The 17,502-nt window shown below is 34.8% G+C and overlaps 1 protein-coding gene across 9 annotated transcripts in view; it reads left to right on the forward strand.

Moving 5' to 3' along the window:
* The window catches only part of SOX5 (SRY-box transcription factor 5), a 1,011,837-nt gene that overhangs the window by 939,103 nt on the left and 55,232 nt on the right, over positions 1 to 17,502 (forward strand). For all 9 annotated transcript variants that reach the window (XM_073877852.1, XM_073877855.1, XM_073877854.1 and 6 more), the window contains one exon: positions 750 to 896. In XM_073877852.1, coding sequence (XP_073733953.1) covers positions 750 to 896 — 147 coding nt within the window. The remainder of the gene's footprint in view (positions 1 to 749; positions 897 to 17,502) is intronic.

Raw genomic sequence — 17,502 nt, forward strand, 5'->3', positions numbered from 1 at the left:
ATTTTCTTTTATTAAATTTATTTGCTGGTTTTTTAGTAAGAATTACTATGTGGTGGCTTAGTGGAAAAGTGCATGTTTCAGACAGTATTCTTAAAGCCCTAATCCTCAAGATAATTTCAGGTTTGTCTGTGTTTATATATCATGACGTAAAGTGGACTTCTGGCAAGCATCCAGTTAATTTTTTCAATGTAGGTAGACTGACCAGATAATGTTCTTCAAATACTCTTCTTTCATTCCCCCTCAATGGCTTTTAAGTATTTCTATACAACTAATGATTAGAAAAAAAAAATTGTTACAGGTGCCCATTGCAACAAGTCAAAAAAAAGAGGTGTACTAAACTTAAACCAATATGGATACTAAGAAAATTACTTTGTATATGAAGTTGCATTCTTCTGTAACACATTGTGTACATTTTAAAATACAGCAAAAAGAGGTCTTGACCAAATAATATGATATACCTGTCTTCCCTAGACATTGGGAAAGAGTAAGTATGAATGACTGTTATTTGTTTTGAGTCCCTGGACATCCTGAAGCTGAAATCCTTCATATGTGGTATCTGTCATTTCTCTCCAGAGAATGAAGTCATGAAGGTTGAGGTGACAACTTCTTTCTTTAAATGTTCCAGAGCAGTAAACAAGAACACCCACAGGAAAACTACCGCATCTGAATAGCGGTACTTTTGAGAGGTGCATTTATTTTATTACTGATAGTCTTTTGTCTCTCTTTCTCTCTCCCCTTTTCTCCTGTAGCAGTTGTATGCTGCCCAGCTAGCTGCAATGCAGGTATCTCCAGGAGGAAAGCTCCCAGGCATACCCCAAGGCAACCTCGGTGCTGCTGTATCTCCTACCAGCATTCACACAGACAAGAGCACAAACAGCCCACCACCCAAAAGCAAGGTACCCTTTTGACAAAGCTACATGTCTTGCCATTTAGAGTTTTCCTTTTCATTCAACGACATTTATTGAATGTCTGTTATGTGCCAGCAACTGGGTTAACCTCTGGGTCTTCAAGGAGAATAAGAGTCTAGTGGGATTAATAAGGATCAATAACACACATACATTTAGCCATTCCTTTATTCAACAAGCATGCATGGATAGCTATGGTAGGAAATGTGAGTGCTACAAAGATTTAGATAGATATGCTACACTCAGGTAGCCTACAGTCTTACAAAATAGATACCCATATTCTATGATACAAAGTCTTACAGAGTTACAGGTAAGTGCAGTGGAAGTTATCGGGACAAAGATGTTACCTTCAATGAGAGATCCTGGGAGGGGTTTCCCAGAAAAGGGGCAACTGAAATACACCTTAAAATATATGAGTACATCCATGGCATATCAGTAACTGTTATAATGCAGTGCAGTATGGATATAAGTTTAGATATTCATCCAATGAGGTTTTCATGAAAGATATGAAGATAATAATAGTATTAGAAGTAAGACTATTTAGAAATAGTTTTATTTTGGGAACTAAGGAAGCTTTTTTTTTTTTTTTTTAATGAAGACTGACTCTCTGGGCTTTAAAGATTTATTTATTTATTTTAGAGAAAGAGAGCACGAGCAGGGGGAGGGGCAGAGGGAGAGAGAGAGAATCCTCAGGCAGACTCCCCACTGATCGTGGAGCCCTACACTGGGCTGAATCCCAGGACCCTGAGATCGTGACCTGAGCCGAAATCAAGAGTCAACTGCTTAACGGACTGAGCTACCCAAGCACCCCAAGGAAATATTTCTTGAGAGAACATGGAAAAGGATTGGCAGGGAGAGTATTCAGATAATTTGTTCTTCGTCTTAGAAGAGAAAAGCAGAAAAATTTTAATTTGAAATGTTTTTGTGTTTGTAAGATCTTAAGATCTTAAATGATGATATATGAATATATTAAACTCTCTGTGAAAGAAGGCAGAAGAGTAACCATAAAGTATTTTTCCCTGAGATTACTCAGGGAAATGACAACACATATTTTCTATTAGAAAATATTAAGTAGAAAACTGACATAGTTAATTTGGCCCCAAAGTAACAATGTCTTGTCTTTTGCTGAATTACCTAGAAAATTATTTCTGTTCTCCCTTTCCCAAATGCTATATTGGAAATACATAAAGAGTAACAGGGTAACAGTAGTCTCAACAGTTGAAAGGAATACACAGAGAAAAGAAATTTAAAAAGTATTGAAAGAGAAAAAAACTCCCAATAATTTATTTTTAACCCTGCTCTAGTCCCCTGACAGATGCATTACACAGTTAATGTATTAATTCAGAGGGTGAATTGGGAAAGAGAAGAGATCATTTGGGAAAGTATACTCCAGCATCCATCTCCCCAAAACTCTTGAGGCCTTTTCCGTGTTATTAAGAGGTAAATACATTTGAAAGTACAACTTAACCTGGACAAAGAACTCAGACTTTGACTCACCAGGAATATGTACAAACACGTAGTTCAAATTATTGTCCCCACTGCTGGGATATTATGAAATGTACAAACTCACTTTTTAAGATCTATTTCAGCTGTGTAATGGACCTCACATGTTCTGTGCTTAATGTACACCAAAGATCTGGTCCGCTTTTCTTTATTATCACAGTAGAACATAGTTTTTAAAACTTGGTAATAATTATAACATTTGTTAAATAAAATTTGATTTTAAAGCAGTGATATTTTGGGGTCTTCATGGACCAGCAGTTTTAATGTATTGCAGGTACAGGCTAATTTTGAGTGAAATAAATACCTGTAGCAGCATTAGTCACTGTCACACACAAATAATTCTGTGAGGTATTATTCTGTTTTTTTTTAACCTTGATTTATGAATGTGATTTCACATCATGTTTCATAATGACGCTTTGCATTAGGACATTTCATTTTATGATTTTAGAGTATATCCTTTACTTATAAATAACTAATGGGATTTTTTCCTTACCTCTCAAATAACTTTTTAACATTAGTATCTTCTCCCCAAATTACTTACTCAAATAATCATGAAGGTTTTGATGTCAATCAGCCCTTTATGAGTCTATTCATTCATTCATTCATTCATCCATTCAAAGGTTTGTCGAGCCGTTGCCACAGTGATGCTTTTCTTAAGTAACTATGGCAAATGCCCAAGTGTTTGCAGGTTAGCTTTTCCAAGACTGGCACACTGCTTTATGGAGTTCTGTGGCTCTAGGTCATAGAACCCTATAGACTAGGTGCAGAGCAGACAGGTTATCTATCTTAGTGGGAATCTTCTTCCATTTTCTATAGTTTCATATACCTCCATTTTTCGGTACTAGTGAAAAAGTGAATTATGTTTCCATACCTATGGTTATACATGATTTTAAAGCATATTTTATAGTTTATCTTTAAAATTCAGTAACTTTTTAAGTTAGCCTTTGTGAATATTCTATCATGTAAAGTTTAAGAAAGCTGTAGGTGTTGTGTTTCTTCCCATTTACAGTTGGGTAAAATGCATAAAAAGTTTGACCAACAATAAAGTGCCTCTTTTTAGGTAATAACACAATTTAATAAAAATATGTCCCTTTGCTCAGTGTCCACTATCATACTGTCTACAACCCCTCTTATTGTCAGAAAAGATGTCTTAAATGTGCTTGTGTTTTAGCTCAGCGGTAAAGTTTAGCACATTAAAAATAGACCAGTAAATATTACTCTTGTCATTTTAATGAAGAACGTGTCCAAAAAGACAGTAAATAAGGAGGACCCATTTCAGTACATGAATTTAGTTCCTTGTAGCCTGAAACTGACATTTATACATGGCATTATAAACATTTTCACTTCACAAAGCTACTTTACTTCTATGAAACAGCTATCCTTTATTGTTATACTTACATTTTTAAACAATCAATTCTTAGAGTCCTGGGGTATTTTCTGTGTGTTTTATTGGTGAATTTTCATGTCTATTTTACTATAAAATAGAATTATTTTATCAGTGGGCTTTGTGTGACTGCATACCTACCTGGCGTAAACCAAACTGATGGTTTACGTTTAAGATCTATTTATTGTTTGGAACAATGGAATTGTCAGCCACGTCCAGGTGATGATGTAAAGAAAATGATCTTATTGGCAGCTCTCAGAAATCAGCCATGTTCTCTGGGTTTTATTGCCTGCCCTTCTTCCTAGGTGTGCCTTTGCCTTTGACTCACAACTCTAGAGAAGGACACAAACAAAACTTATTTGCAATTTGCAAAAAATGGAAGGGGGGAGTCAAAAGGAGGGGGCTCCAAAAGACTGTAAAATTGTACAGCGTGAGTCTCTGATACATGCTGTTTTCAATCTGCTGTGTGCCAGTTGGAGGCTTGGGGAGTGTGTGCACGCACGAGAAAGGATAATGCTGAGAAATGATAGAGTGGCTGTGACCTCCAAGCTCAGCCTGGAAATCCAAGACATTGATTTCACTTAGCATTCCTGCTGAGAAATCTGGCGGAGTTCAGTTGTAATAAAAGAACAAGATTCTGTTCTAATGGTAATGGCGTATGACAGACATATCACTTTGTCTGTCCTCAGCACCGGAGAGAGGAGAATTGGAGAAAGGTCACCTGACCTGCCTGTGGTGTTGTACGAGTGCTGTACCAAGCTTTGAACTGCCGCCTAGGAACATAATTATTTATAATATTAAATGATAAAGAAACCTTTAGAGGGTTCACAAGGAACCTCTAAAAACGGCAAACAGGAATTGTGTTCTGTAAATACGAAGACACAGAAAGAAATCTGGTCTCTTCAAAATCTGCATTGGAGAATATGGGTAGCGTTGCGTGTTGAGTGATATATCCTTGAACTTACTGCTTATGAACTATTTTCATTAATACTTAACATATTGTCATTGGTTAATCTTTCTTTCTTTCTTTTTTAATGCCTTAATTTTATTAGGAAAAAGCCAAGAATCTGTTTTGCCAATGATTAGAATATTAAGGTCATCAGCAGGTTTTTTTAAATTTCTCAGGTGTCACATAAAACCCTTTTTAATACATGTACACTTGTCTCTTTAAAAATTAGTTCATTTTTTCCCCTCTGGATTCTACTCCAGGACCATTCTTTTCATTAACCAACAAAAAGAAATATATTTTGCTCTTCAGAGATATTATCGTAGCTCCTGTGTGTCCTCACAGCTAGTTTATTGCTGAACATTGGTAAATAACTTTGAATGAAAGTAAGAAATCATGAACTTTTGTGTATAAGGGATCTTGTCTAAAGGGAACATAAGAAATACTGTCATATTAAGGAAAATTATTTAGTTAAGGTATTGTTTAGCTGTATTGGTCCTTAAATCTCATATACAGTATTGCTGCCCTCAATCTGTTTAAATTCCTCAACAAATGTTTAAATTGATTTGTTTATAAAAAAATAAATAAATTGATTTATTCATAGTTTAGCGTTTTGCCACAGGATGGATTAATGTATTAGTGACTTTCTATTTCCCACCAACATATTTCCTTATTTATAAATGACTTCCTGAATTATTTGTTGCGGTCTTTTAAAAACCTAGATAGCTTTCTTTGTGATAGTAACTAATCTCTTGATAACATTTGTTTTGTAAGAATAAATTATTCCTTTAAAAAAATAATAGAATCAAGGTCAGCCTTAAAATAGTTACCATAGGAGGAAGAACATTTTTCCTCAATTTCAAACACCACCTACACAACTGTTGGTAAGGAATAGACTTATAATCCCATGTCACTGAGGAATTCTCATATGTCGTAGATGTGCTGACCATCTGAACTATACATTTTAAGTGATTTGCCATTGGGAAAGTAGCCACCTCTTGAAAAAATTATAAGAGCAACTTGTAACTACTATTAAATGTCTCTTGGCATTTGATGAAAACTTGTATATTGCCTCCAACAACCAAGAGTAGTTAGTTTAAAAAGCTGATGACAAGGGAGAATTCCTAGGTGCTTTTCTTTTACTTTTGCTCTGACCCTAGTCATACTTCTCGGTCACAGTTGTGTCTCTATCAATGACAGCAGCACATAGATTGTCCAAATCAATTCTTTTTTGTTCTTTTCAAATACCTCTAGCAGCGATGTTTCCATTTGCTCAGCAGTAGCACCTGGGAGTTATGACAAGGGAAAGAAATATTCCCAACAAGCCAAAAACAGCCCTAGCCAGCTGATCAGACACAACAATCAGATTCTTTCAGCTGCAATATCCTTATAAATATTGCTTCATGTTCAGAAGCAAGAAGTGGAACTGTATTATTATCAGATCTTGTTTCATGAGTGTAGCAATGAAGATCTTTTCTGATTTGGTGACCAGGTGCTTGTGATAATAATGTCAGACTTGCCCATGACTCTTATTAAGACACCTATTTTTTACTGTAATGGTACCAATCACGTAGTTTCATGCCATCAAATAAGCATTACATCGGTACACACTCATCTTCAGGGTAGAATTTTGTAGCTTAATACTATGAGTCACAACCTGTGGTTCACATACAAGATTATTTAGCATGATGTTGGGAGCATGAAAAATCAGAGGATAATCATGTTTCATCTTAATTAAAAATTAGTTCTAACAGGAGATTTGGGAAATAAAGCTTTTTGCTAACTTTGAGATAGTGTTCTGCAATGCCAATTGAGGGGAAGGGCTGAATACAAAAGTACACATGCAGTGTAAAGCACAATTAAGTTGAACCACCACCAACGCAAACTATATGATAAAAACATTCTTTAATGTTAAACCACAAGAAATCAAAGAGATCCCATAAGTTTTAAATGACCCAGGAAGTGCTAAGGCCTTCACTAGGAGTACGTCCATAATGAAAAGTTTGAAAAGGACTGTTCAGTATAATTTCATTGAGCGTTTTCCACATTTTATCTGGCTACAAAAAATTTTGAGTAGTAGTAGTTGCTAGAGCTGTCATTTCCAATATGCACAAGTTCCTAGAATATTAGTATTTGACTTATTCTTAGACCTTTTCAGGTCAAGATCACAAATAATCATTCTTGGCTACACTGGGCTGGAACTGGCCTCTGAGTGTGGTATCTCTAAATAATCCAGAGTACTTAAATAGTATTAATAAGAGAGGAACTACCATTCCTCTACAAGTGTAAGACCAAATAAAATCACAGATCCGTTGTAAAACTGTTGGACTTGGTACTTTTTACAGATTTTACTTTTCTTAAAACTTCAGCACAGAGGGGGATGTTAGCCTCAGCTAATTATAACCACATTCAAATTGCCCATTTTCTATTCTTATGCTTTAAACACTGTCTGGCGTATCAATTAAATGCTAGAATCTCCCTGATACCTTGCTCTGTACAGCTGCTTTGTGCTTTATTGAATAGCTGTTGAATACCCCCCTCTCTCCAGTATGTCAATATCTGTGAAATAACCATTTTGTGAGCCTTTGAGGTGTGATATAGATGTGTCATACTCAAAAGGTGAATTCCTTTGAGCAGAATCACCCCATAGAGTTAAACTGGAAATGTACCCATTATCATTATCATCATTTCCTGGGTGGGACATACGTAGAGTGAATATAACATAGTGGCCTGTCATTTTAAATAAAATAGTTTTCTTTTTGCGGTCCCATGTTGCTAAACTGAAATATGTTAAATGAAGTGTTATCAACAGAACCCCTGTGATGAGCTTCCTCCTTTCCTTTTCATCTGTATTCAGTAGACAGGAATCTCAAACAGCTAGGTACTTCTGAACACAGTGGTATTTAATGTCCAAGTAGGTCATTTGGTGATACATTCTTATGACTCAGGAAAAGAGGGGTTGGTCACATTTGTAAGACAAAGACAATAGAAATTATAAAACAAAGAGATAGACCAGTCATAATCATGGCATGTTTTCTCTTTAAAGGCAAAACAGACAGAAGGATTTAGGCAATGTTCTCTGAATTCTACTGGCCTAGCCTGTGTTCCCCAGTATACTGAGTTTGTTTTGACAGGAACCTGTCTTGAACACAGCAGCCAGCTCTGATGAGCCATGTCAAAGCTTTTTAATAATGCCAACCATGGGGAAAGCAAGAGGATGTTGCACATGTGCAGACACGGAAGATCCACAGAATCACATTTTCTCAATGAATGTTGCCTTCTAAACTAGATCCAGCCCAAAGAAGATTTACCACCCAAAAAGCTGTGATTACGGCATTTTAATTTTAAAACCAGGCAGTTAGAACCTAAATAATATAGATGGGGAGGAAAAACAGCAATATGAAAGGATGTCCCTGTGTAGGAGGAGGATCTAGTTTAACCTCAGTTAAACTAGAACATCATGGTTAGAAAGGATAAGTCATTACTATGTCAGAGACTGAGGAAGCAAAAGCACACGTCTGTAGTTACCTTTCTTTTGAGGAAAGCATTTATAATTTCACCTTCTTAAAATGTACTTCAAATCAGCTCAAATGCTTTATTTTCTATCCTACGGAAATGATCAGTGCCTCATTTGAGCTGATTATTGACCCCTTTCCATCCCTCTAGGCCATACATGTGCTGGAAGTGTTTGAATGGAGAATTGAGAAGAGAAACCATGTAGGACTCCTCTAGCCCTCAGATTTTATTCTCTCTTTATTTAATCATATATATATTTGTTTATGCATCTTTCTTATTCATAAACAGGAAGAATTTTAATGGTCTCTCTCGCAGAGATGCACCAAAGTATAGATATGTTTTTAAAATGACAACAAATATCAATGTCCTATTTAGATTGATGGAAAATAGCATAAATACATATTCATTAGTTATATTTTTTCAATAGATTTTTTTCTCTAGAGGGAACAAAGCATTCTACAGTATTTATAAACATTACAAAATGGAGAGTGGAAAGAAAACACAGTAATTAGATGCCGATGTAAGAGTCAAAAAAATTAAAGAGATGTACCTCTAAGCTGAAGACAAGTTCAAAACCCAGCCTATTCAAAAGTGTCATTTATCTAGCAAAATGTATCAGACATTTTATTTATAGGCATGTAGCAGCTTAAGTAAGAAGGAAACCCAGAAAGTATTCCGTCCAACATGTAACAACTGCCTCACGAGGTCACTTTCCTACCACTCCATGAGGTGGCATTATTTTATTCTGCGTAACTCTTAATGTCACAATACCCTTATTTAAACAGAATTGCAATCAGCTTTCCAGGATTTCAGCTTGTGGTTTCACTGAATGACAATTATATTTGTTAGTACTCTTTCAGTTGCAAGTAATAGAAAGCCCAACCCCAACTGGATCAAGTAGAAAGGAAATGTACTCACTCATATTAAAAAGAAAAATTATTCTGACTTCAGGCCTGGTTTAATCAGGAGCCCAAACAATATCTCATGGAAGTGTTTCCTATCTCTTAGCTCTGTTCTTTTCTCGTTCTTAAAGGACTATTCCTTTTCAGGGTTTTATGGCACCCTACGCTTAACATCTATCATTCACGGATTCAACAAGTATTAATTCATGCCTGTCGTGTGTCAAGTTCAATTCAAAACAGTAGAACTACCTCCTATAGCTATCTACAAAACAGTTTGTCCTCTTAAGATCTTACAGTCTAAGAGGAAGAGACAAAATGGGAGCAGTTAAACAAATAGATAATTTTAACATATATTGTTAAGTGCTGTGAAGAAAATAAAACATAGTATAAGATAAAATTCCTGGGGGTGAGCAAGGAAATCTTGAGACAGAGATATAAAGCAAATCTTGTCTGAGACCCAAATCATGAAAAGAAAAGCACTTGCAAAGATCTGGGGGAAAGCTATTCTAAATAGGAGGAACAGCAGTTGCAAAGACCATAATATGTGAGTGAGTTTGATAAATTCAGGGCTTGGAAAATAGGCTGGAGTAGCTAGAATGCAGTGAACATGAGGGAGAATGATAAGAAATGAGGCTGAGAATGAAAAAGACCAGATCACATAGGACTTCTTGGTAAGGAGTTAAACTATATTCTAAGTGCATTCAATTTAGAGAGAAATAATAGGTTTTCCATTCACCATATCATTTATTAATCTGTAAATTGTAATTACCTACTCATTGTCTTCCTTTCTTAGGGCATTATGTTTTTGAGGCGAGGGAAATTTTTTTTCTTTTATCCCTTGGGCCAATTCATTAATAGTTTAAGCATCTCTACAGTACTTCCCTAGAAATACTGAGGAATTTGAGCCTTAATGACATATACTGAACCTTGCCATTGGAGAGACGTGACGCTTTAATTTGACGAGTGTCTATTAATTGCCTGTGATGTGTCAGTCAGAGTCCTAGGACCTGAGGATACTGGCACGTAGTGTAGACAGATCTCTGCCCTCATGGAGCACGGAGTATATAGTGAAGTATGCAGTCATGGATATGGATGGAAAAAGACAATCATGTATAGACTTATTAAAGGCAGCAAGTGAGTGCCAGGAGTGTAGATTTAACCTAAAATATTTCCTGGGTTTTCTTCAGATTCACTTACTTCATCAGTCTTTTTTCATTAGTAATGTGAGAAAACATACACCCTTAATAGTGCCTGTCACCATCTATATGAAGCAAATTGCAAGGTTGAGTTTTTGGAGTGATATTTTGGTACTAACACTAACACATGAGCATTGATTCAAATGTAGTCACCTTAAAAATTATAATTACTATTTACTAGTGATCATAAGAGTTTTGGAACTCTTATTTCACTTATTTTACTTATTTACTTTTGATCACGTTAATAAGCCACAAAGGAAAACAGACCCTAATTTCTAATTAATCTGAATTTTGCTTTTGATATTTTAAAAAATTTTTGATTTTTACCCAAAACTTTTTAACCAAGTATGATTTCAAGAGATCTGCCAAATGTAGCAGACTTTTAGCTAGCTTAAAAAAAATCAGTGAAAAAATGTGCTACAATCTTTTTTTGTGTGTGCTACAGTCTTAAAACAACTATAAATGAGTATTTTTAAATTATGAATAGCATTATTTTCATCATTAAGTTAAACCTGCAGTCTCCTGAATTGAGTATTTTTGAGAGGACAACTTTCTTTGAAAATCTCTTTCTCTTTCCCTGTTCCCTTTCCTTCATCTCTCCCTCTCTTCCCATCTTCCTTCCTTCCTTCCTTTCTCTAGTCAAAAACTTCATTGAAATCACACTTGTCAGGTAAACATGCAATGCTGCCAACTTAAAAAAAAAATTCTGTAAAGTTTCCATAAAATTCCTATCAATAATGTGATTATTTTCTTAGTAAAAATTATTTTATGGTTTATTTAAGCATGTATATTTATAATGCACTTAAGATTTTATTTATTTTACTGATAGTGAGTTTATATACAAAGTTTTGCTAATATCTGTATTATTAGATTATATTCTATAAAGTGAGATTCTTTTTTAGTTACACCTATTTTCCCATTTTTTTCATGCACATATGATATGGAAGCAGCCTTAATTATACCTAACAAGAAATAGAGACTATTATAATCCAGAGCCTATCCAAAGAGTTATAAGATAATGAAATTCTCCATCATCTTTTATATAGTTTCTCTTTACTGGCCATAATCAGCCAAAAAACATAGTTATTCTTAGTTACAGCTTTTTAAAGAAAGACCGGATTTTATGAATTGATTAGTATTACATGAGGAAAAAAGATGTCTTCAACAGATACACAATGAGTGGTATAATTCACATGGACCATGAATTATTGTTTAGGGTCTGCTTAATATGATCGGGGGAATTCATAAGCATGTATTCCTTACCTTACATATCTTAAAGTGTGAGGACATAGGAGACACAGAATAGCATTCAAAACATAGAATAGCTCTTGTTTTTGGACTTAGGAAATAATTTTATGACTCTTTTTTACTTGAAAATATATTTGAAATTTTTTCTATATTGCATAAGAAGTTTTCTCACTGAAAATTTAATCTTAGAAATATTAAATTTAAAAAGTGCATTCTTACTTGCTCAGAGTATGGAGTATTGTTAAGAACTTGTTTAACTGCGTGCTGCTTAGAGAGGAGCATGCCTGCAAATGCAAGTGTCTAAATGTCAAGAACAGCTAGCAGCTTCCCTTAACCTGAATCCTAAGGTATCCTAAAGTTCTCATGGGAAGAATATGCCCCTTTCTAGTCCTGGACCTCCTTGTAGATAATATAATTGGATGCTTCTTAGAATTACACACCCCTCCTTATGAGCTGCATGACTTACGGTTGCAATATCCCACAGCTTTTAGCCCTTAACTTCTAACACCAGACTAGCTGATTCCATTGAGTAACTTTTTTAGAACCCAACAGTTAAAAACATACCCTTTATGGTTTTTATTTTTAAAAGAAGAAAGATGATATCTCTAAATTTAGAAAAAAAATAAAGACCACAATTTTCATTTTACAAGTCTTACAATACCAAAATAATATGAAGGGGGAAAGTGTATACTCAAATAGATAAAAATGCTTTTTCCCCCAAGCTGTTTGCCAATACTAGAAAATACTAAGAACCCTACAGTTTTGTAAAACCACAAAATATTTTTTTATTAAAACTCTGTTGTAGATCTTTGCGAGACCAATTATCAGTACTGGAATTCTGTATGAGACTTTCATTTAAATTGGGCCTTCCCATAACCAAGGAATCTTATTTTTTTCTAGTTCATTATATAATTTGAGCTGTTATGGTTTGTTGTACAATTTTGATGACTTTTGGCAGTGTAGATATTTCATAAATAGGAGAAAAAGAAATTGAACCCAAAAATAGAAAGGATGAAATACTGCAAAAATTTTTCTCTTGTGGTATTTCCAGTAGCACTTAAAATAGCATAAGAAAAATATTCTGTTGTGAAGTATGTATAAAAGCATTATGACAGCAATAGGAATGTCCTTAAATAAGTACAGATTTGTGTTTTCTATACTTCTCCATGTAACTCTTTTGAGGATCAAAGTTTCATTTCAAGTCAGCAGGAGCTCAATATGCAGGTCAATCCTATATAAATACAGGGCAAGACAAGAATTTTGGGTCAGCTGATGGAATTTTTAGTGCCAGTTTTCATGTAAATAGTGCTGTCATTTATCTAAAAAAATGATAATTCTGATCCAGTTTTAAGAGAACCGCTGGGTAATGTTTGGTTTTGTTTGGATTTTTTTAATTAGCTTTCTTAGAGTTGCCCTGAACTAGAATTCTGGTCTGTTACATATGGGACTATAATTTATGGACTTGCAATAAAATAATTGGAGAAAAATCAATTTCATGAGATTGATCATACTAGATACACTTCCTTCATCCACTGAATTTTAAGTGGCTGGCCCATACTATCCGCTCAATAAATGTTTACTAGATTACATGTTTATATTACACAACTCGATCTTAATAATATGAATTTGAACCATAGTTATCACTGTGTTGTAGTTTTCACTATGTGTCTATTTTTGCAGTTAAATTATTAATACCACAGGATCTAAGAGAATGTGTCTGTGTAAGGATTTTGTTTTTAATTCAGAAATATGTCTTTTAGCTATTGTCAAGTGAACTCTTGGGCCTTTTGGTGTAACCATATTATTTTCTAGAATTCTTGGCATATATAAAATACCGGAAATTTAATGAGATAAAAAGAAGTATTTAAGAAAGGTTTTAGGAGATATTTTCAAAATGTACTTGAATCCTATTTTAAAAAACAAGATGCACTTACTACACATGGTTAATAAAATATGACTTAGTTTACATGAGATATCTTACTACTGGAAAAAGAGGAATGAGAATATCTTCCTTTGGAAAAAGACATTTTCCAAGCAATAGACTACAGTTTGCTTGAAACAAAGCTATATGTTTCTTCACTGGTTTATATAATTTTTTTAAACTGCATAATGACTATGTTATTCATAGATGAGGTTTCTGGAGTCACTTTTTACTGAGGTTTATTCAGTAAACTTTTTGAGCACCTATGATATGCTGGACAGTATGGTAGAACCAAAAAAGAACAATAATTAACACCCCATACAATGTAATGAGGAAGATGAACAAACTTAACAATTAAAATACTGTGGGCTAAGTACTGGGCAAAGAATAATCTGGAGGTAAGGGGAAAGTTTCCATCACAACCTGGGGAGAAATAGGGGAATGAGGCATATCTTCCAGAAGATGTGCCACTTAGAAGGGTTTTGAAGGAAACAGCCTATACAGAGGCACGTAGGAGTGAAAGAACAAGAGTGTTGGGTTTCATGTGAATTTTTGAGAAATAAGGTGATGTGTAATTCACATCTAGAATACTGGGAACATAGTTAAGAAGAACACAAATGTAAGGAAAAGTGTCCCAAGGATGAAGTGTAACCTCCTTGGCATTTTGTGATGCGGCCCCGCTCACCTCACGAGCCTGATTTGTTACTTCTGCCTTTCTCCCAGTCCCAGCAGTTGTGCGCTCCACGTGGAGTCACTTCCTTGTGTGTCATGTTGTTCCACCACTTTTTGCCTATGTTTGTGCCACTCCAGCTTTCCAGGGTCCTTTTACCCTCTTCATTCCACTTTTCCCTCTTGCCTTGCACCTCCTCGTAAGATCTATCTCAGCTACCGCCTCTACGTAGCATTGGCTAGTCCATCATATGGGACTCTTCCACATGGATGCAGACTCCTTGTTTTGTGTCCCAGAGCCCTTATTAACACTTGATTGCCATTGTCTTCCCTGTGTGATTCTGAGTCTCTTCAGCATAGGGACTATCTCTTACTCATTCTTAGCACCAAGTATACTAATTGACATGCAACCATTGCTCTAGTTCTGTTAAAAGAATCAACGAACAGGGGCGCCTGGGTGGCTCGGTCAGTCTGCCTTCTGCTCAGTCCTGGGATCGAGCCCCGTGTCAGGCTTCTGGCTCAGCGGGGAGTCTGCTTCTCCCTCTCCCTCTGCCGCACCCCCTGCCTGTGCTCTCCTGCTCTCTCTCTGTCAAATAAATAAAATCTTTAAAAAAAAAAAAAGAATAAACAAACAAATAAGCAAAACGTCTGTGGAAGTAAACCAAGATGTTGTGTTCAAACATGTGACTTGAGTTTGGGGCCCCTTAGGTGGAAGTATCAGAGGTCATGGCTTGAATCATTGGAGGATAATCTCAACGCAGCATGAGCAGAATAGGATCGTACCTATGAGAAATGAAACAATCAATGCCATTGTACTATGTAGAAAGACTGTATACACAGGAAGATTATGGAACCTAAAAGTAAAATTTGTCATTGTTTATCCCATCAGTGTAGTTGGGAAACACTGCATATAGGAAATGGGGACATTCTGATCATTGGAGAGATATGATCTGTAGTTGAAGCATGCATAATTTACTAGTCCTTACTATGGTCTGAATGAAGCACTCACTATATACTTCTTTCTGCCCTGATTCTCATTGCTAAATTTGCTTTTTCAGGTATCTTCAAATTAGGAAAAGTTTACCTTAAAAACCTCAACAATATTCTGGCTAGGTATAAATTAATTAATTGGCATTCCGGTCTATATATTAGCATCATGGGTTTGTTTAGTAGGAATACATCTTCAAGTGATTGGCCTCCCTTACAGATGCTGAAGAATTAAGTGGATGCTAAAATGAAAGGCACAGGCTTATACTAATATTGGCTAGTTTCGTTATATTGTTTAATTGACAGTTCAAATGAAGTTTTAGGCAGGAAGATTATTTTGTTTTTCTCTCTTTTTTAAGTTTATCATTTTCTTTTCCTCTTTTATGCCAAACTAGCTTAAATATGGCAGAGAAATATTCCACCTATACATGTTCATATATTAGTTTATATTCTCTCTATATAAACATATCTATGTGTATATATATATGTATTTCATCCCTTACGACAAGAATCAAGAATATTCATTCATTTTATTTGGCAATCTCATGACCCAAAGCAACATTTAAAATAAGGTCAAATCTAAAAAAATGCACTTATTCTTTCTCCTTAGTTCTGTCTAGAAGATATGATCAAAACTCTTATGTAATGATATCATAACAATTGCTATATAAAATCTTTTATGCCATCCAGACTGTGAAATGTATTATTCTTTTAATGTTATGGGTTGAGAAAAATTAAACATGAGGCATTACAGCTGAGTTTCACTACACATTAATTATTTTAATTGCCTATTTCTTAAATGAATATCTGATAAATCAATCTTGCAATTCTTCATGCTTCATGACATGCTTAACTCAATACAGACACTTAAGAATCATTATGCTGTGAGAGCTTTAATACAAATTTGAGATCATTATCATTAAAATCAGACTCTTACCTGATGCTCAATTCTAAGCCTTTTCATCTTTATTAAATTTTCTTTGGCCTATACCTTGAATTTAATATTATAACAGAGATAGGCAGAATATATAATCAAGCTAAGCATCTCAATACATTGAGGAAAAAAATATTTTGCCTTTAGAGCACAACATAAAAACTGGCCTTAACTGACATTCTATATAAATAGTTATCACCCCTTAAAATTCTTTAAAGACAGTAGCTCCCTCCTGGTCACTGCCATGAAGACAAAGAATGCCTTAATGACTCTATTGAGGTTGTCATTAAAATAAAAGCAGATTTGCAGACATCGGCTATAAATCACTATAAAATGGCCTGTGGGTAACCTTTGACACAACGCATTTGAAATAAACCTGGGATAGATTCATAGCCTTTGGTCAAGCCAGTAGGTGGGCTAAAGGCCTTTTCTATCCTCTTCTTCATTTCTTGCAACATTAGTTCCTTCCTAAATGACTGGACACCATTTAGATGTATGTAAATAGACGTGTGTTTTACATTGAAACAAAATAGGTATCAAATAATAGTGTTGAGGATGCTTATACATTTAGTTCAAATATTTACTCTTTTATGATATACTTTAGGTATATGAATACATCTGGAATTTCCTTGTAGCTGCTTTGGTAAAATATTTCATGATTTGGTATTATAAACATTTTGCAAGGGTTCAGACTAATATTACCCAAATTGAGCTCTGCGTTGTCCCTGTCATAATGGGGTATAACAGTTTCTTGAGAATGAAGAAGAAATTACAAGATTTCAGTTAGTCTGATTTTTCAGAGAAATTATTGCTTAACAATCCTTCACCTTGTTGACATTTAGACGGTAGAGGGGCAGCTCTGGAAAGTTGCTTAGGCTTGGGTGAACCCAGTGACTTGAGTTCAAGTCCCAAGCTTACTAAAGTTATGACCATTGACAAATTCTTAAATATCTCTAATGTCAGTTTCCTTATCTGTGAAGTGAGTTTCATGATATCTTACACTCTTTCTATAATACTAAAATAAGACAAATGTATAAGGATGCTTTTGTAACTAGTAAAGTTTTTTAGATGTCAGGAAGTAAAGTGAACACTATCAAAAAATCAGCATTAAGATGAACAGATATAAAACTATTCAAATTATTTTACAAATGTATTAATATTTAGTTTACTAAACTTATTTGATGTACATTTATATGTTTTGTAATATTTAACTGACACCTCCCAAATATTAATGTAACAAAGAGTATATAGGACTGTAAGCATTTATTTCTTCTTGGGAAGCTAGGTCTCTTCATGACAAAATCAGCCTTTCTTTTGGAGTAAATAGAAGTTCCAAGGTAAAAGTTGTATAACTCCTTGTTCAATGAGACGTATACTATGTCTTTTCTTTT

Source organism: Callorhinus ursinus, unplaced genomic scaffold (genome assembly GCF_003265705.2).
Source record: "Callorhinus ursinus isolate GAN/ISIS: 27379988/994484 unplaced genomic scaffold, GSC_fseal_2.0 scaffold27, whole genome shotgun sequence".
Taxonomy (NCBI): domain Eukaryota; kingdom Metazoa; phylum Chordata; class Mammalia; order Carnivora; family Otariidae; genus Callorhinus; species Callorhinus ursinus.